General features: G+C 44.1%; 1 protein-coding gene across 8 annotated transcripts; it reads right to left on the bottom strand.

Moving 5' to 3' along the window:
* Window positions 1-3,173: 3,173 nt before the first annotated feature.
* Window positions 3,174-22,353, bottom strand: OGFOD2 (2-oxoglutarate and iron dependent oxygenase domain containing 2). Of its 8 annotated transcripts, none has more exons than XR_003851903.1 (9): window positions 21,911-22,046; window positions 19,585-19,758; window positions 15,961-16,017; window positions 14,361-14,471; window positions 13,951-14,050; window positions 11,422-11,543; window positions 10,972-11,229; window positions 3,707-4,181; window positions 3,174-3,596 (listed from the first exon to the last, which is right to left on the bottom strand). XR_003851903.1 is itself a non-coding variant. In XM_029570980.1 (9 exons), the coding sequence occupies exons 2-8, from the start codon at window positions 19,735-19,737 to the stop codon at window positions 4,895-4,897; spliced, it is 1,077 nt and encodes a 358-aa protein (XP_029426840.1). In that variant the 5' UTR covers window positions 19,738-19,758; window positions 22,218-22,353; the 3' UTR covers window positions 4,048-4,181; window positions 4,876-4,894. The 8 variants fall into 8 exon arrangements, 7 of the variants coding, with proteins under 7 accessions (XP_029426841.1, XP_029426840.1, XP_029426839.1 ...); XM_029570980.1 differs by lacking the exons at window positions 3,174-3,596; window positions 21,911-22,046 and adding exons at window positions 4,876-5,170; window positions 22,218-22,353 and having other exon boundaries at window positions 4,048-4,181; XM_029570979.1 differs by lacking the exon at window positions 3,174-3,596 and adding an exon at window positions 4,876-5,170 and having other exon boundaries at window positions 4,048-4,181; window positions 22,017-22,141.
* Between the last annotated feature and the right edge of the window lie 5,549 nt (window positions 22,354-27,902).

Here is a 27,902-nt window from a genome sequence, read left to right as displayed (position 1 = left end):
ACTTTATTTAAATCAAGTAAATTTGTAAAAGCAACTAATAGCAATCCCCTATCAATTATTTGATTGTCAGTGCTCTCTAAGAAATTTGTGAGATTTCCCTGAAAGGGCATCTCCTCACTATTCAAGTTGGGGTTTTTTTTTTGGTAACAAAATAGCAATAGCTAATCATTGGAAGATCATTTTCCGAAAATGACAAGATTTGTACTAAGAACAACTTCAGTGTTTCCATCGGTACCTGCCCATGCCGTGGAAAGATTTATTAATTTATTGTAATACAGAGCCCGACTCCGGCCGAGTTTCGCCAATTAAGGCTGCATCAGGGGCTAAAAATATAAAATTTAAAAAGATTTTTTTATAAAAACAAGTAATTAAATAATATCTATATAATTCATAAAAAAATTTTCATAAAAATTTTTTAACTCACATGACTTCTGATGGCAAAAGAAACTACATAAGTATATTCTTTTGTAGTAATGTTATCAAGTCAAATTTCAATCTAAAATAAAGAAATTAAAAAAAAATTGAATGACAATGAATCATTCAAAGTTTAACAGAACTCAAATTGGACAGATACTGAATTTGCATTTCTTGTTTCAAAAGGCATTCTCTATTTTAAAATTTTTCATCTATTGAGCAAAACTATAGACAAGTCCTTCCGTGGTAACAAGGTGTCAATATGCAATAAAATTGTATACTGCTAACATTTAGTAACATGTGTCTGAAAGAACAGTTTTACTGTGTTGATACTTAATTGCAGCAAATTTTAACCTCTATGTATATATATATATCTGTCATGACTAGTTTATATCTTTATGGCAGTATGAATGATATAATTGTCCAATTTCCAAGTTAAAAAATATTTTCTAATAAACAGCGGAAAACCTCAATTGTTTACCTTGATCCTGCATATAGCTATCTTCACTTCGCGAACTGGCAGCGTATCACGCTCAAAAGTGTGTAGAAATAAGGCAAGAATAAATCAATGTGTCTATAATCTAGAACATGCCAAGGTTGTATAATTACTCACTATAAAAATACTGTACCAAGGTTAGCATTATATACCCGATGTCAGTACGGCACTCAATCAATCATTTGCCAACTTCATGTCACTGGTGACAGAGAAAGTCCTATTCTCAGCTATAGGAAAAAAACAAACACATTTTTCTTTTAATAAAAGCTATAAGTTGACTCATAATTTATTTTACAAACTGTCAACCAAGTTCATATAGTGATCTTCTTGTCATTACAAACCACTTTCTATATGTCAATCCTTAATTCTAGCAAGGTAACTTTATACTCACATTTTGCAATCTCTCAGCCGCAATAAGGCAGGTCCTCGTAATGCTAAAGATTCGTTCTTATTACTGGGTCTGTTTATATATGTTTCCTTTAAAAACCGTGCGAAACTAAGCCTGACGTCACATCCTCGTCAATGTGACTAAGCCTGACGTCACATCCTCGTCAATGTGACGTCAGGCTTAGTTTCACGCGGTTTTTAAAGGAAACGTATATAAACAGACCCAGTAATAAGAACGAATCTTTAGCATTACGAGGACCTGCCTTATTGCGGTTGAGAGATTGCAAAATGTGATTATAAAGTTACCTTGCTAGAATTAAGGATTGACATATAGAAAGTGGTTTGTAATGACAAGAAGATCACTATATGAACTTGGTTGACAGTTTGTAAAATAAATTATGAGTCAACTTATAGCTTTTATTAAAAGAAAAATGTTTTTGTTTTTTTCCTATAGCTGAGAATAGGACTTTCTCTGTCACCAGTGACATGAAGTTGGCAAATGATTGATTGAGTGCCGTACTGACATCGGGTATATAATGCTAACCTTGGTACAGTATTTTTATAGTGAGTAATTATACAACCTTGGCATGTTGTTCTAGATTATAGACACATTGATTTATTCTTGCCTTATTTCTACACACTTTTGAGCGTGATACGCTGCCAGTTCGCGAAGTGAAGATAGCTATATGCAGGATCAAGGTAAACAATTGAAGTTTCCCGCTGTTTATTAGAAAATATTTTTTAACTTGGAAATTGGACAATTACATCATTCATACTGCCATAAAGATATAAACTAGTCATGACAGATATATATATATACATAGAGGTTAAGATTTGCTGCAATTAAGTATCCACACAGTAAAACTGTTCTTTCAGACACATGTTACTAAATGTTAGCAGTATACAATTTTATTGCATATTGACACCTTGTTACCACGGAAGGACTTGTCTATAGTTTTGCTCAATAGATAAAAAATTTTAAAATAGAGAATGCCTTTTGAAACAAGACATGCAAATTCAGTATCTGTCCAATTTGAGTTCTGTTAAACTTTGAATGATTCATTGTCAGATTCAATTTTTTTTTCATTTCTTTATTTTAGATTGAAATTTGACTTGATAACATTACTACAAAAGAATATACTTATGTAGTTTCTTTTGCCATCAGAAGTCATGTGAGTTAAAAACTTTTTATGAAATGTTTTATGAATTATATAGATATGATTATTTAATTACTTGTTTTTATAAAAAAATCTTTTTAAATTTTATATTTTTAGCCCCTGATGCAGCCTTAATTGGCGAAACTCGGCCGGAGTCGGGCTCTGTATTACAATAAATTAATAAATCTTTCCTCGGCATAAGGTTGTCTCTTTGTTTTTTTGCCTTGGCTACATGGGACCACCTTCCGATTTGCTTTATTGGACCTTCCCTTGCTGGATCTTTAATCCACTGATTCCTGCATTGTAAAAAACTAGATGCCTTTTGGGATGCAGTGCTGCCATCCACTTACCAATGTACTGGGCTAGCGATTCCAAAATCTGGCAAGGTTCTCTTATCTGGTGAAAAATTCATATAATTGGCTCTGCAGCTGGCATGCAAGTGTGAGGCAGTGCCTTATCTTTGATTCCTGGCGTCTTAAAATGATTCTGGTGATGCAGATGGAGTGGTTGACTCTAAATCGTGTAAATGTAGGGTGGCGAAGGCATATTGTGCTGCCTGGAGGATCTTTTTAAAACGCCTGTCTCCAGATTTCAGGAGCGGATTATCAGCTATGGGATACTCTACTAAATGGCGTGGAGCTTTCTATGGTAAATCACAAGGTTTAAGCTAAGGTGCACGTTAATTCCTCATGTTTTGGGATGTTAGCCCATTTGCTCTCTTCCCCATGCATGTTTCGGTGGGGGGGGGGGGGGCCTTAATCCCCACTGGATGGTTGCTTTCTGTTTCCACAATGAAAAGGGAGGATAGGGGTAGGAATGAATAGATGGCTGAGTGTCGTATGTCTGGGGTTTGGCTGATGGTGTGGGTGAGGCAAGAAAATGGAAAGGAAAGGGGGCTGTAGCTTTTGAGTACCCATTGGGGAAGGTGAACATGGAGACTAGTAGAATAAAAGGCTCAAGATGCTGTTGGGTTATGGATTTTTGTTTTTTGTTTTTTTTACTAAAATGTTCAGGGCTGCCCCTATATACTTACTTAATTTATCTAGTGGGTATATGGAGTTTTTCTCTCCATTGAGATTGTCTTCAGTTTATGTTTGGATTTGCCGAATGTACTACTACCTCCTTTTCCAATAAAAATTAATCTGCCAAAAAAAAAAAAAAAAAAGTTGTGCTTTAGCTTTCCAGCAGCAATGCAACAACAAAGATCTGAAATTGAAACATCATGGCTGAATGAAACCCTGTCATGACCTACAGTTGGGTCTCTGTTGCTGTATTTGCGTGTCACGACCTCCTTTCCACTTTGCGAACTCTGGCAGCATCCTTTAAATGGGCAGATTGAGAGGCTGACGATCCAAGCTCTTGTAAGCTCTTCGTAGGAGGAGTCATGCAGACAGGGGATCTAGGACCCGATTGCCTAAGGGTTTTTCCCATAGACACAAAATGGGAAAAAAGCCTTCAGGACTCTGGCCCTTAGATTGTACAGAACTGTGAACACTGCGGTTATTATATAATGGAAAATCAACAAAACTGGATTGTTACATCAGCACTTATGTGGGGTTTAGAAGAATTTGTTTTGGTTTATTAAAATGATGAGATCTTACTTCCTGAGCAGTTAAAGCTGGGAAAAACACAATGGGTGCCGAAGAAGACTGCCTAAATAAAAAAAAAAAATCCTGAGGGAGGACCACATGGAAATGAGCTTTCATGAAGGCTGGACAGATGTTCACCTGAAAAAACAAAACAGAAACCAAATTACACACTAACCAATGGAGAGAAGTTAAAAAAAAAGAAAGAAAGGTTTGCCCTGATACTGCAGGTGCCCCCGCCAGCGGTGTGAGAGGGAGCTGGCAAACCCTTGCATGGGAAGAGCACAGCAGAGAAAAGCTATTTTTTGAAAAATGGAAGAATTTTTTTTTTAATACACTTTTTTAAAATTCTATAAAATAAAAAGATAAAAATACTAGCAAGTTCTTTAGAAGAAAAGGCCAGAACAAAAGGGCGAAAATCATTTTACTTTGACTTTCATTTATAGATTAGTCTGAACTCTGTCCTATGACCCATGAGCTGCAGTCGCAATCTGAGCCCGCAAACCCATTTAAACATAGAAGAGGGTGGCTTCTAGCTCTTATTTATGTAAAATACTAAAACATCCCTGCCACATCTATTTTGAAAGTGGCACTTATAACTGTTAAAACTGTCAGAAATGCAGCCGATGATTAAAAGAACACCTCTACTTGTCTGGGAACTGACCTTTGTGAACCATGCACTATTTGATCCAGTGCTGAAAGGTGCTGGTCCTCTCCCCACCCTATAATCCCATAACTCCCAGCATCTCCCCTCTACCCCGTAGACAGACTGCAGAGATTTCTGGTTTGCTCAGAGAGCTCTCGGCTCCTGCCGGTAGGAGTTCACATCTCTAACCTGCGCCCCGTGTGCCGTGTTAGACTACAGCACACACGTCCACAGTCTTGGGTGAATCTGCTGCCTTTTCTTGGGTGAATCCGTCCCCGAAGCCCAAGACTTGGACCAGCTCCGGCTTCTTGTCGCACATTGGGCAGAGCTGGTTGCGCACAGCTGCTGATCTCATCCACACAATGAGGTTCCAGCGCTCCCCGTCCGAGATGGGAAGAGCGCCATGCCTCTGCTGCCCCCGGTGAAGCAGCCCCCAAGAAACCACATGTTCCACTTCCGTGTACCGCCTTTCATTATCTGGAACCTGAAGCAGAGGGGGTAATAAAAGCAAACCTTCACGCAGTTACGGGCCTGGTCAGTCAGTGTTAGCAGCAGAATTATCGGAAAGCTCATGGAGGGATTAATGTGCTCCTGGTTTTTAACTGGGGCCCTTCTCCCATTCACCAAAGGCATTCAGTCTACTGGATGACACTTTAATATCGACAGATGTTTGGGCTACAGAGTCCCTGTAGTGGGACTTCCAGGGGTGGGGCCAAGGCATCCAGAGAAATATATATCAAAGTGACAGCAGACAAAAACTAATTGACCCATGCAGTGTGCCCCTCTCTGGTTCTCTACCACTTTGAGTAGATGAGCCGATACATTTCCATACTTAGACCAACACCAGCTGCTCCCTCCTCTTACTAGGTCTTTTAACTCAACTCTGTTCCAAACCTTGCCTTCTCTATGAGTATCTCAAGCACATTTCAAATTCTGCTCCAATGCTGACTTCCACCACCTCTGCTGATAGACTATTCCAGGCCTTGACTTTCTTTTTGGTTCTTACAGTCCTATGCTAAATCCAATATCGAGGCTTCCTCTCATGTCTTACCCTGAAGTTTTTTAATAATCTGCACATCCAAAACTAAAAAAAAATCCCCTTCTGAGGAGGGACAGAGCAAGCCCTGGATAAGGGCTGAACTCACGACTGCCGGGTTTACAAGTCCAGCACTCTTACTTCTGAGCTCCAGTGCCAGCTTCGGAGGTAAATCCGAGTCAGCCGAGATCATGAACTTTAAGCTGTGCAGAGTGGCTGAGTGGGCCCTTGACAAGGCATCGGATATACTTGCACACACTGGAACTAAGAAACAGGTTTGCTTGCATATTCGAGTTCCCCTGAGAACCAGAGCTGGATGGGAGACGGCAAGGGTTGTACTGAGGGAGCCTGGCTCATGGCTTCTCCTAGGACAAGCAGGATGGTAGTCCTCACACATGGGTGACATCATCAGATGGAAAATTTCTTTCAAAGTTTCTAGAACTTTGACTGGCACACTGAGCATGCCCAGCATGCCACTATCCACACGTTCACGTGGGGTCCCTCTTCAGTCTCTCTTTTTCCACGAGGCTTTCGCATCACTGCTGTTGAGTTTGTGGCTAACTTTGTGGAAAACTGTTCTTTTCCATTTTTCCCAGTCACGCCGGGTCCCTCTGTCTCCTGGGGGTAGTGGCTAGGTGTCGCGGCAAGTTTTTATGTTGTTCGTGGTCACTTACCGAAGGGGCCGTTTCCCAGTATCCGCCAGCCATTGACCGCGTGCTGGGTTCTTTTTCCCATGGTATCGTCTGTTTTTGCCGATGTGCCCAGTGCCCCTGGACCATGTCTATCATAGACCCCCACGAGGTCTGTATTTTGTGCCTGTGGGGCATCGCACAACATCCGGGATGTACCTTCTGTGCCCAGGTGACTCCAAAGGGCCGTTGCGCGTGTCTTGACAAAATGGATAAACTTTTCGGTGCCAAAATGTCAGAGCCCTCAACTTCTGCATTGGGGACATTGACGCACCGGGGACGTGAGTCAGCAATCCCTGCTCCTGTGTTGTCTTCTCCACCGCTGAGTTCTCTAGTGGAACTGGGTGCAGGGGATTGTCTGCTTTCTATTTCTTCTTGTTCCAAGTCTGGATCTTCGCCGTTGCCCTGGCTCCAGAGAAGGACCAAGCCGAGCATTGGGAGAAGTCAAGAAAGAATCGACATCTTCCCATGACTCCAAGCTCGGGAAGGCATAGGCACTGTCCAAGTTGCCCCCAAAGCGGCTCCGGTCCAAGGAGGCTCCACCCTCCATCGAGACTGAGGGCCTGAGGCAATCTCCACCAGTTTCGGTGATGGTCACTGATCCCTCTCGGGGCTCTAACATAGATTCGGTTCCACCTCCTCCTCAAGCTGTCCTCTCATAGTCAGCATTCAAGGAGGAGTTGGAGTGCCATGTACATTTGGCAGTCAATCGAGCCCTATAAGGCATCAAGGCGCCAGTTTCTTCAGGACTACCGCCGCTGGCTCCATCGATGCTCGCACCATTGCTAGAGTGACTGGATTTACTGCTTGGTGCCTTGCCGACGCAGCCCATCCTGGTACCCCGGCCACCTTTGATGCCACACGGGACACCGAAGTGGTCTCCACTGGAGGCTATTTCGATGGCCGATTCCTCCGATGAGGAAGGACCGTCAGGTTCGGTGCCAGTGGGCTCCCCAATTCCCTTGGTGCTTCCGGTGCCTGCAGTGCTGATGTAAGCGCACCCTTCGGTGCCCGCGGGACCACTGGTGCCAGCACCCATACCTCTGGGGCTCCCTGTTCCTTCAGGGTCTAGGCCTAGGGCCAGCGTAGGGGCTCCACCTCCGGTGTCCCCAGGTGCTTTGAGTGAGGAGGATGCTCCCATGACCCTTGGTAGGAGGAGGCAACTCCATCCTCTTCAGAAGATTCTGAGGACCTTCCCTCTGAGCCCTCGCCTCTGGAGGAAAAGTGTAAGTCTCCACTGGAAGACCTGATGTTTGCTGGTTTTATGAGAGCTATGTCGGAATCGGTGCCCTTTTAGCTTTTGTCCCAATGGGACGCCAGGCACAAAATGCAGGAGATCCTCCAGTTTGTGGATGCCTCTAAGGTGGTGGTAGCAGTACCAGTGATTGACATTTTCAAGGATCTGTTTATCCAATTGTGGGAGCATCCCATTTCGGTTCCCCAGTGAACTGAAAAACCGATACAGTTTACTTGGTGCAACCTACTACAGGCTTTGAGTGCCGCCATCTTCCACATCAGTCCGTGGTGGTGGAATCCACTCTGAAGAAAGCTAAGAGGACACGGACACATGCTTCGGCTCCTCCAGATTGTGATCAGAGGACCCTGGATGCTCTAGGACAGAAAGTCTTCCAAGGGTCCATACTGGCGGCCCAGATTGCATGTTACCAGTTGTATATGGGTCAGTACTCCAGGAAACAGGTTCAAGATCTGGTGGAATGCCTCCCACAACAGCTTCAGGAAGACTTCCTTCCTGAAACTGTTGGAGTATGACAAGCATGAGGTCCGGTCCGCTGATGATGTTTTCAAAATGGTGGCGAGGGTGGCTGCTGCAGGCATAGGCTCTCGCCGCATACCCTGGCTTCGGGCCTCGGATATCCGGCCAGAAGTGCAGGAGCATATTGCAGATCTCCCTTATACTGGTGAAAATCTCTTCAGAGATAAAATCAAGGAATCAGTGGCACAGCTGAAGAATTATCACGAAACCCTCCAGCATCTGTCTGCCAACTCCTCTGACTCTCAGTCCTCTGACAAGAAGCCATTAAGGCAGAGTTAGAGACGTCCCTTTTACCGCCCGAGGAAATATTATCCTCCAGTGCAACGAGTAAGGTTGCAGCGTACGACACCTAGGACATGCATGCAATAGCCACGTGACCCTTGGCCACAGCCAGCCCCGCAGCAGATCCCTACCATGGGGTTTTGACTGGTTTGGAGGGAGTATAGGCCAGCAGCCTGCCCCGGCGACGAACGACCCTCTTGTCGGAGGCCACCTGCAGTTCTTTGCAGACTGCTGGTGGGCAATCACTTCGGATCAGTGGCTCCTATCCATCGTTCGTCGGGGGTACAGACTGAACTTCTACAGGGTCCCCCCAAAATCCCCTCCGTGCCCCTCCTGGGGTTTTTTGGCGAACCAGCAAATACTGCGAGTAGAGCGCTCCACCCTTATAACAGCTCAAGCTATTGAACCCGTACCGCTAAGTCAGCGAGGCACCGGGTTCTACTCCAGGTATTTTCTGATTCCCAAGAAAACAGGTGGCCTCCATCCTATCCTGGACCTGAGGGCTTTGAACAGATTCCTTGCAAGGGAACGGTTCAAATTGGTTTTGCTAGGTGTCCTGATTCCTCTCGTACGAAAGGAGGACTGGTTTTGCTCCCTTGACTTAAAGGATGCATACGCTCACATTGCCATTTCTCTCAACCATCGGAGGTACCTTCGATTCTTGGTGGGAGACGAACACTTCCAGTATCAGGTACTGCCCTTCGGCCTAGCGTCCGCACCCCGCATTTTCACAAAGTGCCTAGTGGTGGTGAGTGCTTACCTCAGAGAGCAGAGGGTGTAGGTCTTCCCCTACCTGGATGACTGGCACATCAAGAGCGACAGCAGGCCCGAGGCCTTGCAGTCTCGCCAATCCTCCATCTGGATTTTGGAGACCTAGGGTTTCTGATCAACTACCCGAAGTCCCACCTGGTTCCATCCCTACAGCTGGACTTCATTGGAGCCAGGTTCAATACTTACTGAGCCAGGGTGTTTTTGCCCCAGGACTGAGCGCTAACTCTGGGATCCCTGGCGGGGGCAATCTCTTGGAGTCACCTCTGCACACAAGATGCTGGGCTTGCTGGGCCACATGGTGGCAACAGTCCACGTTACGTCCTTTGCTTGGCTGCACATGCGCATGGCACAGTGGACCTTTATGGTCCCAGTGGCGTCAGACCACCCAGGATCTTCGGGTATGCGGTGTTGTGACCTGAAGTATCTATCCTGGAAGGTCTATCTTCCAGGTTGCAGTCACCTCTGCACACAAGGTCAGTGAATTTCAGGCTCTGGTGTCATACCCGCCTTATACAAAATTTTTTCATGTTAAGGTGGTTCTGCGCAGATATCCTAAGTTCCTTCCTAAGGTGGTGACAGACTTCCATCTCAATCAGTTTATAGTCCTACCCACCTTTTTTCCAAAGTCGCATTCATACCAGGGCAGGCGGACTCTGCACACCCTGGCTGCAAGCGTGCCCTAGCCTTTTATCTAGAGTGTACGGCGGGCCATAGGCAATCCACACAACTCTTTGTCTCGTTTGACAAAAATAGACTCGGAGTTGAGGAGTCCAAACAGACCTTATCGAACTAGTTGGCAGATTATATTTCATTCTGCTATGCACAGGTGGGACAGCAGCTTGGTGGCCATGTTAAGGCTCATTCTGTATGAGCCATGGCAGTGTCTGTGCCCATAGGTGAGATCTGCAGGGCTGCAACCTGGAGTTCTCTCCTTACTTTAGCTTCACGTCACTGCCTGGATAAGGACAGTCAACGTAACAGCAGTTTTAGTCAGTCGGTCTTCCGTAATCTTTTTCAACTGTGAAACCCAACTCTGCCTACCTTAGGCCCTGGGGTTGGGATAAGGTTGTAGCAGCACGGTTTGTTGTGCACATTGGCACCTGTTAAGTGCTGACTCCTTATAGTTGGGGAGCAGCCTGTAGCGAGGGATTCACCCCATGTGCGAGGACTACCATCCTGCTTGTCCTAGGAGAAAGCAAGAGTTGCTTACCTGTAACAGGTGTTCTCCTAGGACAGCAGGAGGTTAGTCCTCACAAAACCCACCCGCCACCCAGTGGAGTTGGGTTTATTTTATTTTTCAGGAATTCTATGTTATGAGCTGAAGAGGGACTCCACATGGATACATGGATTGTGGCAGGCTGGGCATGCTCAGTGTGCCAGTGAAAGTTCTAGAAACTTTGACAGAAGTTTTCCGTGCCAGGCTCTATCTGATGATGTGAGGACTACCATCCTGCTGTCCTAGGAGAACACCTGTTACAGGTAAGCATCTCTGCTTTCAGTTAACCCCAGGTTTTTTTTCTTTTTTGCTTCCAAAAACAAGAGGTAGGGAATAGCTCCTTTGCAAAACAATCTTTTACATTTAAAATATTAGCTATCCTTGTTACTTTGACTGAAAACATTTGGATATTTCCAGAATATTAAAAAGTAATTTAATCCCTAGCCTGTATTCCATGGCAGTCTTTCAGAATTTGCATTAAAGAAGTCAGACTGTGAGCTGGCGACGTCACTAGTACCTGTCTCATGTCTGAGAAATACAGGTTTCCGTCTGTGAATGCCTTCCCCAGACAGACGTTCAACGTTACTTCTGCGTTGTCATAATGGCAGCTCAAATCCAGGTCTTCCTCCATCGAGTACTTCACTACAAAGGCTTTGTGGCTATCCAGGTAGCCTCCCCCACAGTCGGGGTATAGCAGGGATGTCAGAGGCTGCAGGTATCTCTCACGCAATGGGGTGACAAAGGTGTCATCAAAGCCAAGCTCATTTAGCAGGACCTAGGAAATGCAAAGAGCAGAGAGTCAAGGGAAGCTTTTGATACAGAACCTTGTAGCCAGGTGACTAAGTCGCTCAGTTTTCGGCCCCATGCCAACCACCAAGGCAGAATTCTAAGACCACGCCTTACTGCGGTCCTACTAAGAGTCCCCACTTTACACACCATGTATGAGGTTACCACAGTCCCATCCTACCCCATAGTTATTCATTGTGTTCGGACGGCCCTTAGGCATCTGGGACTGCTCAAACATTTCCAGTTCTTCCACCAAATCTCTGCAGTATTCTGGAATGAACACCGGAAGGCAATAGATTCTGTCTAGAAAAAAAACCAATGATATTCATCACAGGCTCAACCAATACAAAGGGATGACCCTCAAAATACTCACTAGCAAACTGTACGATATCTTATACTCTGCAAAACCAGTATGAAGTTTAAAAGAAAATGGAAATTTGACTAAATATTTAAAGAAATATATTTTTAAGTCTAAATATATTTCATTGCTTATCCCCATATACCATTGTAAAATAACACTGTAGCCCCCAAAAATGATATCCAGTATCACCTGACTGACGACCTCATTGTTTAGTGGAGTGTTTGAAAGCACAATGCTATGATGTCGCCAACCCTGTGACAGTTTGTTTCATCATTTCCAAACCCATTGCAGATGTTATCAATAGCTCCCTCTCTTCAGGCATTGTCCCTGACCCACTCAAGCATGCTGTGGTCAAACCACTGCTCAAAAAACCTGCACTTGACCCCAAGGACCCCGCCAACTTTAGCCCTATCTCCAATCTCCCTTTCATCTCAAAAATCATGGAGAAGGTCGTCAACTCGCAACTTACAGAATTCCTTGAAACTCACAACCTTCTCCACCCCTCTCAATTTGGCTTCCGTAAACACCTAAACACTGAGACCCTCTTACTTTCCTTGACTGACTACTTACTCAGGGGAATGGATCAAGGTCACAGCTACCTTCTTGCTCTACTGGACATTTCAGCAGCTTTTGACACCATAAATCACACCCACCTCCTTGCCCGCCTAACCGACATTGGCCTTTCCGGCACAGCCCTTAAGTGGTTCTCATCCTACCTCGACAATAGGAAATTCACGGTGAAAATAGGCAATGCTGAGTCCTCTCACTACGCCCTCGCCCAAGGAGTCACCCAAGGCTCCTCCCTCTCTTCTACCCTCTTTAACATTTACCTCACCCCCTTGTGCAAACTCTTATCAGAACTTGGCCTCAAATTCTTTCTCTACGCTGATGATGTGCAAATCATCATACCCATTCAAGGCTCCCTATCTGACACCCTTGAATCCTGGGGAAACCATCTCACTGCCATCAACTCCTTACTTACCAACCTCCACCTTGCTCTAAACACTGCCAAAACTGAACTCCTCCTCATATCCCATCACCCACCTACTAATCCCGCACTCTCAATTGACTCTGCTATCAAGATTCCTCATGCACAGCCCTGCACAAGGAACCTGGGGGTCCTAATCGACCAACAACTGAACTTCAAAAAACATATCAGTGCCATACTCAAAGAGGGTTTCTTCAAACTTAAAGTCTTAAAAAACCTGAAACCACTCCTTCACGCTAGTGACTTCCGCACTGTCGTCCAGGCTACACTGGCATCCAAGATGGATTACTGTAACTCCCTCGTTCTTGGCCTACCCTACTCCTCCTTAAAGCCCCTCCAAATGCTACAAAACACTGTAGCCAGAACCCTCTCCAACGCTCACAAATACGACCATATTTCCCCTATACTGAAGGACCTACACTGGCTCCCTATTCCCTCCCGCATCCTCTTTAAATCCCTGACCATTATACATAAAGCCTTATATTCCCATCACTCCAACTGGCTGGCAGATCCCCTCCAATTTGCATGCTCGAATCGACCGACAAGGACCACTAACAAAGGGTCCCTCCATGTGCCATCCCTAAAGAAAGCACACCTCACAGCTACAAAGGATTGGGCGCTCTCCATTGCTGGACCTATGCACTGGAACTCACTCCCAACCCACCTCAGACTTGAACCTTGCATCACCAAATTCAGAGCCCAGCTCAAAACCTGGCTATTCAAACAAGCCTTTCCCCAACACCCTTGATGAATATTGAATTGTGATGGATCATGACCTGAATTTGACTATGACCTTGTTCTTATGACATTATAGTTCACTTGTTGTTTGTTCCTATGCTTCTCTGCTCTCCTTATGGTTTTTTGTACCCCTTACCCTTCCCCTGTTACTTGTAATTTCCATTGCTTTTGTTCCATGTAAACAGAGGTGATGTTTCGACCAACATCGGTATAGAAGACTTTTAAATAAAATAAATAAATAAATAAATAATGACAGGAAGTTAGGTAAGATTTGAAGATATTGTCGGCTTCATGAACTAATCCCAAATGTTCGGCTCTTTAACATGAGAGGCAAGCTGTGCGCAAGAGGCCATGCTTTGTCGAAAGATAAGAGATCAGAACGTCACCAGGGACATGCTGAAATGGGCAGATTTTGTAAATCTTGCTTTAAGGCACTTTACAATCTTTATGTACAGGACCCAAGCATGTTCTCCAATGCTATCTGTGCTTGTGATCAGACAGTAGAGAACAGACCTGAGGATATTGATTTTTTTTTTTTTTGCCTTGGTTGAAGACAGAAATGTGCCACGGGCAATAAGCATATATGTCTGTAATATTCTGTTTAAACATTTGGCGCGCGTTACCTGACACTGGCTGAATACGTCTCAGCAAGCCTTCCACATCTGCATCTTGAGATGTGCAGAACTTGACCGTTTCCAAAAATTCTGGAGCCAAAAATGAATCCTGGGGGAGGGAAGAAACTGAGAATCTTTTCTGCTTTAACATTAACAATGCCTGCTCATTTGATTCTTTTTTTTTTTAACCAATCAGGGATAAATCTGAAGTTAATAATGCTATTTCAGTCTGTTCCTTTCCATGCTCAATTACAACACAATCTTTTATCTCCTATACTACTATATCATTAGTATAGCTAGTTCCATTCAGCTATGAAGCACATCTGTGATATTTTAACTGCAGTTTCAGTGAGTGTGCAGTGTATTTGTGTCGAGTCGCATGCCTCAGTGGTATTCGTACACCTAACAGATGGATTTACCTGTAAAATATACACTTCGGGATGCAATGGCTCATAACACTGAGCAATGATTGTTCTTCTTTCGATAGACTGTTGGCCCAGCAGCGTCCTTCTCTGGACTTCCTTTTCTATCTAAAAACAAGACAGGTACAATCTTTTAACGAGGCGCATTACTAGGCTCTTTAAAAACCAGGCTGCATTTTAGAAAGAGCTGGAACGTGCTAATAGTAGCCTCTGCAACTTGCCAAGCCTCCCTGTCTACACATCTGGGAAAGGCAGAGAGAGTATTGCTCCATAATGCTCGCGCTTCGCCGCAGTGCGCAACAGGCAGAGTCCCAGCTGAGCAGCCTGGAGGTTTCCAAGCATGCGCGCACATGCTCGTGTGTCACAGACCCACTCATGCATAAACAGGAAGTCACGTGGGCACAAAAAAAAAAAGCCTGCAAAACCGATGCAGGGATTTAAAGAGGTAATGTTTAAACACTAAATATTAGATTCGCTGGGCACTCCTTTTTTTTACGTGAATCATAACTGTTTTGATGCAGAATGATAAACCAACATGTCCGTGCCAATCTCAGAATCTTTGTCGGCGTTGATGAAGACTCCGGGTACGGGCTCCAACTGTCCAATCACCATTGTGCATTAATAAATATTATTAATTTCAAACTGGAGTGTCCGGCGATTCTCCTACCATTAACAGATGATAGGCTGAGGCTTACTCTGTGTCGCTGGCCACACTGGAACCAAATAGAGTGTAATCCTATAGAATATCCCAGCTTAGACTATGATTAGGGACTTTTGTTTTCAGTTTTTATTTTATTTTTCCAGGAAATTTTAATGTCGCAACAAAAAAAAAAGTGGAAAAATAACAAACAGGAGAAAAATCAGTAGAAAAGTTAATTTTCCCCACTGTTTTTATTTCGTTAGCACATTGAAATTCCCAGGAAAGCTGAAAAGCAAAAGGTCCCTAACTCTTTTGAACTTTGCTAGAGTTTAGTCATTTAGGACCTTATATTCAGTGCTGGCTATGCTGCTGAATATCTGTGCTCAAGGCGCTACTTATATTCAGTGCTGGCTATGCTGCTGAATATCTGTGCTCGAGGCGCTACTTATATTCAGTGCTGGCTATGCTGCTGAATATCTGTGCTCGAGGCGCTACTTATATTCAGTGCTGGCTATGCTGCTGAATATCTGTGGTCAAGGCGCTACTTATATTCAGTGCTGGCTATGCTGCTGAATATCTGTGGTCAAGGCGCTACTTATATTCAGTGCTGGCTATGCTGCTGAATATCTGTGGTCAAGGCGCTACTTAGCCAGATGAGTTAAATCTGGCTGTTAGATCAGCTCTATGGCTGCTCTAACTTATCCAATTAACTTAAGCGGTTAAGGACGAATATCACTGTTTATCTGGTTATGTTAACCAGATAAGTAGGGCTGCTCACATTCGCCCACTGCCCACCCACAAATTGGCCGGCTAAAAGATAACTGGACAAGTGACTTATCCGGCTATCTAGCGGCTGCTGAGTGCGCTTTCAATATCGGACCCCAGTTAAGTACCTCAGATAAGTTCTATAGGTGTACGTTAGTCATGTATGTTCAAATAGGGAATCCTGAGGCATACCTTTTCCAGGACTCTTCTAAACTGCTCACTGCTTCTGCAGCCACGATCTCTTAAAACCTGGTCACAAAGAGAAACGTTGGCATTGTCTGAGTGGCAGTTCATGCATTCAGTGGTTGCAGTCACAGCTCAGGGGCTGCAATTAAGCCAGAGCTTTACTGGCTAAGGTTACCATTCAGAGAGGAGGGAGTGGGTGGTGCTTATGCTGAAGTGGGGAGAATCAGGACTCCACGTGATTTTGCAATTACACCTCACCCTCTTTGTCCACCCCAAAGGTTTTGATTTATCAAGGAATGTTCTCCCAGAAAAAGAAACAAAAAATCCAGCGCAAAGCCTGTGGCTGCTGACGCCAGCCCTGGGCCTCTTGCCAGTCCCCTTTCAGATGCGTTTTGTTTACCTACCCTGCCCATTTCAGATGGAAAGAAGCAAAAACTACAGATACAGCCATGCACAGCGATTGCAAACCCAGGAGCTGGCTGATGGGGGAGCACTGAACTTTTTATCAGTACCTGCCATGACCTTCGCCCAGTCCCTGGACGCAGCAGTGCATTCTGGGATGGCTCAGGCTACAGTTTTCCTGTTGCAAGGAATTGGAAGGCTGCAGGTCCCAGAATGTTAATGCTCAGTGATTTAAAATAAACAAATCACCCAGGCTGAGCCAGTCTGGGGGCAAGGGCTGTGGCCTTTTATTTATTACCTGCGCCCTTCGATGTTCGGGGCGGGTTACAAATAATCCAATCATAATGAAAACAATAAGAGAACAAAGCAATTTATAACATATATAATGAGTTCTAAAAGCACTCTATTCAAGTAGAGGCTTGATATGTTTAAGAAGATGCAATTTGTAGAAAGAGGATTTAACTACAAATTTAATGTGAGTTTGCATATCTGTTTTGGTGTCATGGGTAACCTCAAGATTTCAGACGTGTTTAGATATGTGAATGGTTGTATTGTCTAAGGAGATGGTTTTCGGCATGTCCTCAAAAGGAGGGTTTCCGAGGATCATTGTTTCAGTTTTTGAAAGGTTTAAACAGAGTTTATTGTGGGAAAAGCCAAGTTTTGATGGAAGATAGACACAGAGAGAGAAACTAAGAGGTAGATTGCCAGTTATGCCATGTTGGAAAATAGAATTGAATGTCATTAGCGTAAAGATGATAAGAGAGGCCTAAAGTGGAAAGCAATTGACAAATAGGAGAAAGGTATATGTTAAATAATGCAGCAGAAAGTGCTGAACCTTGAGGGACTCCAGTATTCAGTGCAAATCATAATGGAATGGCAGAATTTGTGTATATTTGTTGACTTTGGTTTTGTAGGTAGGATTCAAACCAGGAGGTGACTATACCAGATAGGCCAATGTTAATGAGGCGAGAAAGTAATATCTCATGATTGAAGGTGTCAAAGGTGGCAGATAGCTCTAGGAAGATTGAGACATATGAGGTACCAAAGTCAAACCCTCGATGAATAATGTCAGTGCTGGATAGTAAGAGTTGTTTCGCTACTGTGGTGTAGTCTGAATGCAAATTGATACTGATCAAGTAGGGAGTGTTTGTCTAGTACTACAGATTCTATGATTTTGGAGAGAAATGGAAGAGAGGAAATGGGATGAAGATTACTGTAATCAGCATTAGAGGTTGCTGGGTTCTTTTGTTGGACAGGGAGTTAACAGACAAGAGGATCTCATATTGGAGATGATTTGCAATATTTTGGTACTGGCTGTTTCAAACGTATCTCAAGTATTGTCGGATGTAACATGGGGAGAGGTAAGTATTGTTGTAGGAAAGGAGTTAAACTACGATTTGAATTTTAGACTGAAAGTAGTTTCCAATCGCATTACATAATTCATTAGGCGAGCCGGCTTTGGGGTATTTGGGTCCGTGACAGTGGTTTTTTTTAAATGGATTTTACAGTATTCAAAAGGAATTGAGGGTTGATGTTAGTGTCTTGAATGCGTTTAGAATAGTAATTTTTCTTTGGTAGAGTGTACGTTGTTTATTGAAGAGATCAAGATACAGAGGAGTTCTATGTTTCTTCCATGCATATTCAGATTTGCGAAGTATTCTCTTGTGTAAAGCTAAGGTATGAGTATACCATGAGGCGAATGATGTTCTACTTTGAGATAGCTTTTGTAAAGGAGCGATCTTTTTCATGGTGTTGGATAGAGCCGAATACCAGATGTTAACCATGTCATTAGTATTGTTTTTCAGGCAAGCTGGAAATTAAAGGGAGGAATTCTTCTTTAAAAGTTGTTGGATCAATATGTTTTCGTTTGTAAACATAGTAAGTGAGCGAGTCATGATTTAGGCGAAGTGAGTTAAATGAATAGTAGCATTGATTAGGTAATGATCAGACCAAGGGATAGCAGAGATGGTCATATTAGTCGGATCAAGCTGAAGTGTAAGGAATAAAAAAAAAAAATAGGTCAGCCCTTTGAGTGGGAGTATTGATAAATTGTTGCCATTGACATGCATTCATACTGCTGAAAACATGCAGGTTAAAATCAGCTAAAATAATAGTTTTCTCAGGGTGAGGGAGAGAGGTTGAAAAGCATTCAATTAGAGGAAAACAGTTATGGGCCAGAAGATCTGAGGGGCAATAAACTAAGCAAAGATTTAAATCATGACTAGTGAGTAACAGGACTTCAAATGGGGGAGGGGGGGCATATCAACCTGAGATTGAATACAAATAAGAGAAAATTTGTGAAAAATTATGGGTCCTCCACCATGGCAGCGGGTTCGGGGGAGGTAATGATAGGTAGAGTTCTAAGGACAACACTGGTTTAGTAAGGAAATGTCCAAGCCTCCGTGATGCATAAACCATCAGGTTTGGTAGCTGAGGGTAGGTCATAGATAATGGGGACTTTTTTGGATATAGAACGCACATTGCCTAATAGCAGTAATAGTAATGGAGGCGGGGCGAAGGTTCATAGGTTGCAGTGGTATAGTCTCCTTAGGGCAGCCTCATGGGGAGGGCCTGCATCACCACCTTTTACCCAATCCAAGGGGAACAGAGAAGAGCCCCCTCCCCTCCCCCCAGTGCAGAGCGGCTCTGGGGCACAGGAACACCATTGTTTAGACATAGTCTGTGTATTATTTGCTTTCTTTGTGGCAGCTACAGTCACTTTTTAACTGCGCTTTTATGAAAAAAAAAAAGGTTGTCATCACTGCTTTCCATCGAGTAGTCTTTAGATCGGGATGGGCAATTCCAGTTCTCGAGGGCCGCAAACCAGTCAGGTTTTCAGTATATCCCTAATGAATATGCATGAGAAATTTGCATGCACTCTGCCTCATTTGTATGCAAATCCATTTGATGCATATTCATTAGGGGTGTCCTGAAAACCCAACTGGTTTGCAGCCCTCAAGGACCAGAATTGCCCATCCCTGCTTTAGGTGGCCGCTGGTAAGGAAGCTGATGCTGTGCTTCCACCACAAGGCTAATCCCAGCTCTGTTGGGTCAGTGAGCAAGTCACAGCCTCAGAACTTCAGAGTCAAGGAGGAGATAGCCAGATAGCCCAAGGTGACTAGTCAGGGCCAGGCTGCTCCAGTGCCATCCTAGCTTGCACATCTTTGATCTGAACTTGCCCTAACACACCCCTCTCGCGATAAAAAATCTGATTGGCAGACCCCTTACCATTTCATAATCTCTTCTGAACTGCTGCTCGTGCAGGTATCGGACGTGCAGCCTATAATCCTCCAGGAATATGTTTTCCCTGTAGAAGCAGGCACAGACGTAGAAGGTTTTGCTCTGGGAGGGAGATGCTCCAGGGCTAGGTGCTTCTGTCATGCTCTTTGCAGTCTATGGTGCCTGAAAGCCAGCAACAAACATTTATCAGCCACCCCTCCTCTCCCGTGTCAATCCAGGGAGGAAAGTGAATCTCCCAGAAGCCTTCCCCCCCCCTACATCTCCCTGCCTGACATCCAAAGGACAGACTAAATTTGTGCTCTGTAACGAAACAAATATGGTGTGTGATGATTTTGCTAATAGGTATCAAACATAATTATTTAAATTAAAGGCATTGCACCATCAGGAATAAAGATAGCAAGAGCAAAACAACCTCTTACAAGCAAAAGAGGACTGGGAACAGTATAGGGAATTATTGTGATAGTGCCATGCTTTTCACCCCATTTTAGCTAGCGATGCATCTTCCTAATCATTTAAAAATAACAAAGTCTACTTCTTATCTGAGATTAATTAGGAATGCATTCTATAAAGGGGTCTGATGCACGAAAAGGTCCTGTGCTTTGTTTCCATTAAACATATCCTTGGATTGGCTAGTAATGCTTGCTGTGAGGAATGGAAGACCCAGTTTGGCTCCTACCAAGAAATAACTTTTGCTAAAGACGGTGGAGCCTGGTCGTGAAGAATGTGGAAAACTATACACAATAACTTGAATTCTATGCCCTTTAGGTCTTATTTGCAACTACAAATCAGCCAGCATCATTCTTGTAGACTCGCAGCAGCAGGAACACTTGACTTTTAAACACCCATACCATGTATTCTGTTTGTGGAAAATAAACAGTCGCAATATTATCTGCTTTGATGACATTGTATGACAGATAACTACATGAAAAGCAAACGTTTCTAGGTTTTGTTTGTTTGTTTTTGCTTTCTAGTGCAAGACTATATCAGTGTGCATTAAGGATTTTGTGTATAATTCCTTGATGGGGATTGTACCAGGGGAAACAGCTTTCTACAGTCTCCAGAATCACTTACATTTTAGCACTCTGTTAAGGACTAACTATGCTACATTTCCCAAATCACTGTTAACCTTTTTTTTTTTCATAAGGCCTTATTATACAGTGTGTTATTTGACCTGTCTTTATGTAATTGCATTCTATTTCTGTTTTATTGTACAGTGCCTTGTAGCCCAATGAGAAAGAGGCAATTTATAAATCCAAACAGAAATGTCTGCCATGTAGCAGCGCTAAACGCTAAGAAGAGCCTTTTGTATTCTTAAGGGATGATGAATTTAATGGAACTGGAATGCGGAACTCAAACAGAGGTAAAGGCTGTGGAGGAAATTCAGTCTGACACGAGGGCCGAGTCCCTACAGAGGTACCGACAGATGTATAAGTACTTGGTGCATGGGAAATACCCAAAGAACCTCACTGCCTTGCAGAAGAGAAGTCTGAGGCGATACGCCCTGAAGTTTGAAGTGGAGGGTAGGTCCGATTGCCCAACTGCATCCAACAGGCAGTGGTGTCAGTGAAAAATGTTATTTGAGCAGTGGAGATTTTAGTACAGTGTGAAAGGCGCATTTGAAGAATGATTATGTAGTGCCTCAAAGCTGAATTGCTGACCCAATTTTTAAAAAACACACTCTTTTTAAATAGGAGGTTGGATCAGCTATAAAACCTTTTTTCTAACCAAGGGCCAGATTCATTAAGGCTTTTTCTCCCATTTTGTGCCTATGGGAAAAACCCTTAGGGAATCAGGTACAAAGATAGGATATGTTTAGTAATGTACTCTCTGCATTGCTAGGCCTGTGTTCAATTCTGTTTGCTAATGCCCCGCATCTGGTTACTTGCGTCCTGTTGGTGCTGCCCCGGGAACAGCAGTTGCCTCCTGGCACTGCATAACTCAGTGAGATTGGGCTGCCCTGGGTGCCCAGAATCCTGTGCCATTTTTGTGAGACTGAGAGGTCTCTGGGCATCAAGAAGCCGTTAAAACTCACCCAAAGTCAGCGGTGGTGCTGGAAGGCAACAGCTGTTGTGGGGGCAGTGCTGCCTGGGGTGGAAGATGGTGAGAGAGAGTGGTGGGAGGGGATTGCTAAACTGGTAAAAGATAAGGGGGAGACTGGGTGGCCTGGGGGGAGGAGAGGCTGCAGACTGGGTGGAGGGGTTTGCGCTGCTCCTCTGTCTGAAGGGGAGGCTGTCACTCCATTGAGAGGGCCCCCCTGACGGCCACTACAGCAAAAAGCGCTGCGATCGCCCCACCCCCCTAACCTGTCTCTCACCACCTAGTCGGACCAGTTTCCTCATGTCCCACGATCCTGTCCCTTCCCCCCGGTCTGTCTCCGGCCCGCTGTGCTTTTCCTGCTGCTTGCGAAATTAGACACGGACCCTGGGCGGGCGGTGTCGCAGTGAAACGGGTCCGGGCGGAGCGCTTCCTAGGAGACGCGCGGCGAGGGCAGTTCCGGTGTCCGGTCCGGCCCGTCCCGTCCCGCCTCCTCCTCCCCGCCGCCCATGGAGTCCCTGCCTGTGGCCGAGGAGGAGGTGGTGGTGCTGGAGTCCTCCCCCTCCAACAAATTCGAGGATATCTACCGATTCCTGGCCGCGGGGGCCTTCCCCCCTTGCTTCTGCGCCATCAAAAGAAAGAACCTGAAGCGCTACGCCCAGAAATTTATCTTGGAAGGTAGGAGGAAGTTGACCTGCCCCCGGACCGACATCCGGAGCGGTCTGTGCTCTTATGGCCCTGCCATGGCTCGGTTCAGGGCTGCCGCCTCGGTTCTGTCCCACTGCATGCAGGGATTTGTAGTTTCGGTTTTCTTGGCCCAAGCAACGAGAAACGTACAGGTGCGGTCATGCAGTGGAACAGGAGCGAGACCGGATCAACCTGCCCGGGGTCAGAGTAGGATAGCAAAATCTAGGGAAAGCCTGGCCACTTGCAAATTAAGGCTCCTGGCATTGTAGCCCAACAGAGGTCGATTCTAAGCTAGCAAATCAAAGGAGCAGGTGGAAGCGAGGTCAATTTATATACAATGTTAAAACAGGAGGCGCACTTATGCATCTCTCATAAGCAAGCAAATAAATAACCTGCTCTTAAACACAAAGCAGCCGAGCTTCTTTGCATGGGTGGCTTCCTTTTCTAGTTTTAACTTTTGTTCACAATTAATGCTGAAAGTGCCATGTAGCATTAAACACCTATGCAAAAGCAGCTCCACAAAGCCAATTTTGTGATAGGCTTGGGGATGCAGCTTTAAAATACCAACTCATGACAGCAACGTAATGCTTTACCTAACTGCATTGACAAATACTGGGGAGGGCTTCTCTTTCTGTTTGTTCTTTCCAAGGAGGCTGTTTGTATTACGTTGGACCGAAAAAGAATGAGAAAAGAGAAGTTGTTGTGGATCCTGAAAAGAGAAGGCAGGTTATTTTAGAAAGTCACTTTACGGAGGTTGGACATCACTTGGGACAGAAGAAGACGGTGCACAGAATCCAAAGCCGATATTACTGGCTAGGGATTGTAAAGGATGTAATAGACTGGGTGCGTACTTTTATTACAGAAATGTTATGAAAACCAGTGCTTCCTTATTGATACTTCTTGACATAAACATTTTGGAGGATGTGTCTGGTTTGACTGACAAACAGACGGTTAAATCTTTCAGTGCCTTGCTGAAAAACAGCAGCACCTGTAATCTGTTTGAATGCTTCAGTTCTCATGGAAAAACGTCAGTGAAAGTATGGCGATTGCTCTCCTCTAGTGCTTTCCAGGACATATGGCCAGAAATAGATGATTCTTTTCACATATTTAAAATCTTTTGTATGCTGCCTATACAAAAATGATAATTCAAAGCAGAGGGGGGTGGGGGAAAATGGAGTTCAAGGTAAAAAGGTTTAAATACATAAAAATAAAACAGAATAACATAAAATCATGTCAAACAGGGTCATTCTTTATTCTGCCCATGGGCCATTATTGTGGCAATGCCATGCTAATTAGGGGAAGGGGAGGCGTGTGGGCAGTAGCACCATGGGAAATAACACCTTTTCTCATGGCGCTATGGGGACGACAGTGTGCGCTGCGGCCGGCTGCCTGCTATCGCCCCGCCCCTTTTTTCGCAACCCATTCTGCTATAAATATAAATGATGAGTCTAGGGGAAAATAAGATGGGGGGAAAAAGGGTCTCATACCGTTTGGAGTTTGCTGAAAGCGGTGAAACATAAATAAGCTTTTAGCATTTTTCTTTAACTCTTTTAAACAGTTTTCCTTATGATCTCTTTAGCCGAGGTCCTGACTGGGTTTGAGGGTAGTTAACGAGGTTATTGCCAACCCAAGACAAACTCAATTTAACGGAACTGAACCAGGTCATAGAGCTTCCACTCACATTTATTCTGAGGGCTGAACTATTTCTCCAGGGTGACTGCAGATGTTGTCAGCATCAGCCTGTTGCATCAGGTGGTCGGCGATGCTGGTGGTAGCTTCTGTATTGCTCATTTTTTGTGGAACATTGCAGCAGCCACGCCCCCCCGAGCAATGTTCCTTCTAATTTTTGGAAGGCTACGTGTGCCAAAATATTCTTTTGTGCAACTTTTTATAAGCCAAGTTCAAATTTGTGCACTGTGAGCCAGTATAATGCAAATAACATTGGGATTTCTTATGCACGCTATGTTTTTCTGTGAGCGCAGGGTTCATGGCTTGCATGGGCACACACATGTGCACAGCGTAGAGGAAACAGTACCCCCGAGTCATCTGGCCAGTTTAATGGCCCCTTATGATTGTGCCTCCTATATAGAATTGGCATTTTTAGCCTGCTTTCTGCAAGGGAAGAAAGCTTAATAACTTTGGTGTGTGGTGACCTGCCCACACCCAATTTTCAGGACAAGTCAGGAGATCCCATGGTATTCTGAGAAAGTTGGGGAGTTTTTGTTTAGGGCTCCACATATATGCACTGCAGAAAAGAAGAATCCTTTTGGGTTGATCCAAAATGGTGGCAAAAGGCATATAAACCATTGCAGTACAATTTCTTGCTTTTACAGGCTGATGCAATATAGTGCGCTCAGGCTAGTGCACCGGGTGACAGTCTTTTGGACGCCCTAAAATAATCCCCAATGCAATTCAGGGATTAGCACATCCAAAATGCACGTCCAGTCATGTGCATAGCTAATAGCCTCATCTACGTGGAATTTGTATGTGATGAGCACTATTTGCTATTATCCCGTGATGCCAAAAATTGCTGTGCGGCCAAGGCATTCATTTTAATGCGGCAAATGTAACGACTGCCCAGGAACTGGCCTTAAAGCATGCCGCGCTCAAGGGCTCAACAAAAAAAATCCTGCTTGCTGTGATTCCTCGTGGGGGAACCACAGAAGGCAGCATCCCCAAGGACTGGCCCGATTGGACCCCCTGCTGGCAGTAAGTGAAGATGTTCATAAATTAAGTGTTGGGCACTCAGTATTAATTTATTCACACCTTCACTTACTACCGATTAGTCCATTCACTGACAAGTGTCAGTGAAAAGGACCAATCGGGAACAGCCCTGCTGGGGATGGGGAAGGAGCTCTGGCCAGGCTGTTGTGGGCGCACAGCCACTTCTCGGTGCTTGATGCAAACGCTAGGGACGCACAGATTACCCATTGCGCATCTGTTTTAGCACGGCAGCTCACTTGCCTAATTGCATTGAGCACCCAGGAGATGGATGTGCACGCATTCAAAAAACATACACTTTTTTATGTGATTATATTGCATTGGTCTGCTAGTATTTAAGCCTTATCCCTAATGAAGTTTTTATCAATTAATATTATGAGCGCTGCTGAGTAATATAATGGATCAACAATCCACACTGCGTGGTGCTTAGATATGTAACTACAAGCCTTAATACGCTCAGAGCTCTGGTCAAGAAGGTCTGATAAAGTTAATGATGTAACTGTAGCCTCTGGAACAGAGAAAGATCATTGATTAAAAAAAACAAACTGCATTTGCACTGTTGAAAGCATACCAGAATGCTAATGGCAGGTTAGCCACAGGAAGAAATGCACACAACTCTGTAATCTTTATGTAAAAAATATAATTACAGTGGAGCAGTGTTTTTATTGGTTATTTCAGATTAAAATATGTGAAACCTGTCAGAATGCAGAGCACAATAAGAACCTGTCCAGAAGATGCAGACCTGTGAAAGCTGGCACTCCCTGGGAAGTTCTAGGGATAGATCTCCATGGTACGTAGCCGTGAAATTTTACCGATGGCCACTAAAGGTCCTGCTGTATCCAATAAGGATGCATTTCTGGAAACGTCAGATGAAGTGTCTTTAGTAAGAGACCCAGCATGACCCATGCTTGTTCTGTCATTTCACACCGCCCCACAAATGTAAAGAGACATAAGGCTGTTACAAACATTTTAGAAAGAAGGATCTTGATATCCCAAAGAGATTTTTGACTTAAATTTAGTGAACACTTGCACGTTAACATTCTGCTGTTTTCTTTCACTGTTCGGATATATTAGCGGGAGCATGTGCCGCACTGGCTGTTTTGTGCAGTTTGAGTGTTAATAGACCTCAGTCCCTTCATTTGCACAGCTGCTGCACTACGGAGAAATTTGAAAACAAATAGTCTGCAAGTGTGACTTAAAATAGTGAAATGATGAGTTGCGTTATTTAAAACAAACTTACTGTTTGATTTCTCTGTGTCAATCTCTCAATTTACTTTTTTATTTTTGGCCATTGCACAACAGCAGAGATGAAGATTGAAGCAGCAGACTTGGTCTATATTGCTGAGCTACTTCCTGATCTGCTGCAGCAGGGTTGTAAATGGGTCCTGTCCATTTTACTAATCCTGGCAGTGTCCCTTAAGGTGAAACGTTTGATGCTTAAGTCACTTTGGGTTTTCTGTGGCTCTTTTATGACTTTCTGCTCATTAAAATAACTGTTCTGTGCACTCAGTTACTGCAGAGCGGGAATGGAAGGGGAAGCTCAGGCTGTGGTCTTTCTGCAGCTGTCATCAGGTGACCTCACCCGACCCTGCCACCTACTGCCTGATGACAGCTGCAGAAAGACCACAGCCTGAGCTTCCCCTTCCATTCCCGCTCTGCAGTAACTGAACATAAAAGATTTTACTCAAGTCAACTGATAGACAAGAAGTCAAAGGTCAGCCATGAAAAAACAACTGGAAGAGCCAGTTTTCACTTCATTATTTTAAAATTGTTTATATGGAATTTCGGCAGACAAGTAGACAAAACAAATTTCCCTGATTAAAAAGAGATAAACTTTCACTTGACTTTTATCTTCAGAGAGTGTTTGGTGATTTTTTTTTCTCACCTGTTATGCTTGCAAGAGAAACCTCATTTCAAACGGGGTCCCCCACCAAACAGTTATATTTTGCCAGCATCCGTTTTATCTGCTTTGGACAAAGAAATCATTTTGGATCTTTTGTTTTCCTCTTAGGCCCATTCCCTGAGACGATCCGGGAAAATGCTTATGTGCTCACTGTGACAGATTACTTTACAAAATGGATTGAAGCTGTGCCCCTGCCGAAGAAAGATGCCTTTTCCATAGCAAAGGGACTGGCCTCCGTGTTTTACAGGTGTGCATTAGTCTCCTGAGACATTCTGGGCTGCATTTATGAAGAAGGAATCCTCTTGTCTATGCTTTTTCTGGGTTCCTATCATGGCAGTGTGATATCTATTGAAAATAAATTCAGATGTTCAGGGTAGTGCATGCAAATTTTATTCTTTTCATATTTTCTTACGTGAATTAATAATACGCCCAGCACAACTGCTGCGGAAGCACTAGCTGAGGTAGCTTCACTTCCCCTGGCCTACCAACCACTTACTTCTGTTGTGGGCTATCTCTAGGACAACCCCCCCAACGCCTGAGCCTATTAGGCTCTGGAGATTAGTGATGTGGACTCCTAGCCCCTGAGCGCTGGCCTGAGATCACCCATTCGTTTCACGTAAGCCATTGCCTGGCTTAAGTTAAAGCATGTTCTTAGATGAAAATACCATTTTTATTTTTTATTTTTATTAATACAGGTTTGGTGCATCAAAAACCATTTATTTTGGTCAAAGCTGGGACTTCTGTGATGAGGTGGGTAGAAAACGGGGGTTTCTGAGCAGAAGGAGCTTTTCCATTGAGAGCTATTTGAGGACCTTCATTTTCAGATTTTATTTTTCCTGGGACTTTATCAGCGTTTATTATCATAAGAGCAAATATATTGGTGATTTTTTTCCCCATTTATTTCTTCCATTTTTGTTGTAATAAACACTGATAAGCTCCCAGGAAAAAATAAAATAAAATC

Source organism: Rhinatrema bivittatum, chromosome 11, assembly GCF_901001135.1.
Source record: "Rhinatrema bivittatum chromosome 11, aRhiBiv1.1, whole genome shotgun sequence".
Classification (NCBI taxonomy): domain Eukaryota; kingdom Metazoa; phylum Chordata; class Amphibia; order Gymnophiona; family Rhinatrematidae; genus Rhinatrema; species Rhinatrema bivittatum.
The sequence above is the reverse complement of the archived record's forward strand: the minus strand, read 5'-3'. Positions and strand labels throughout refer to the sequence as shown.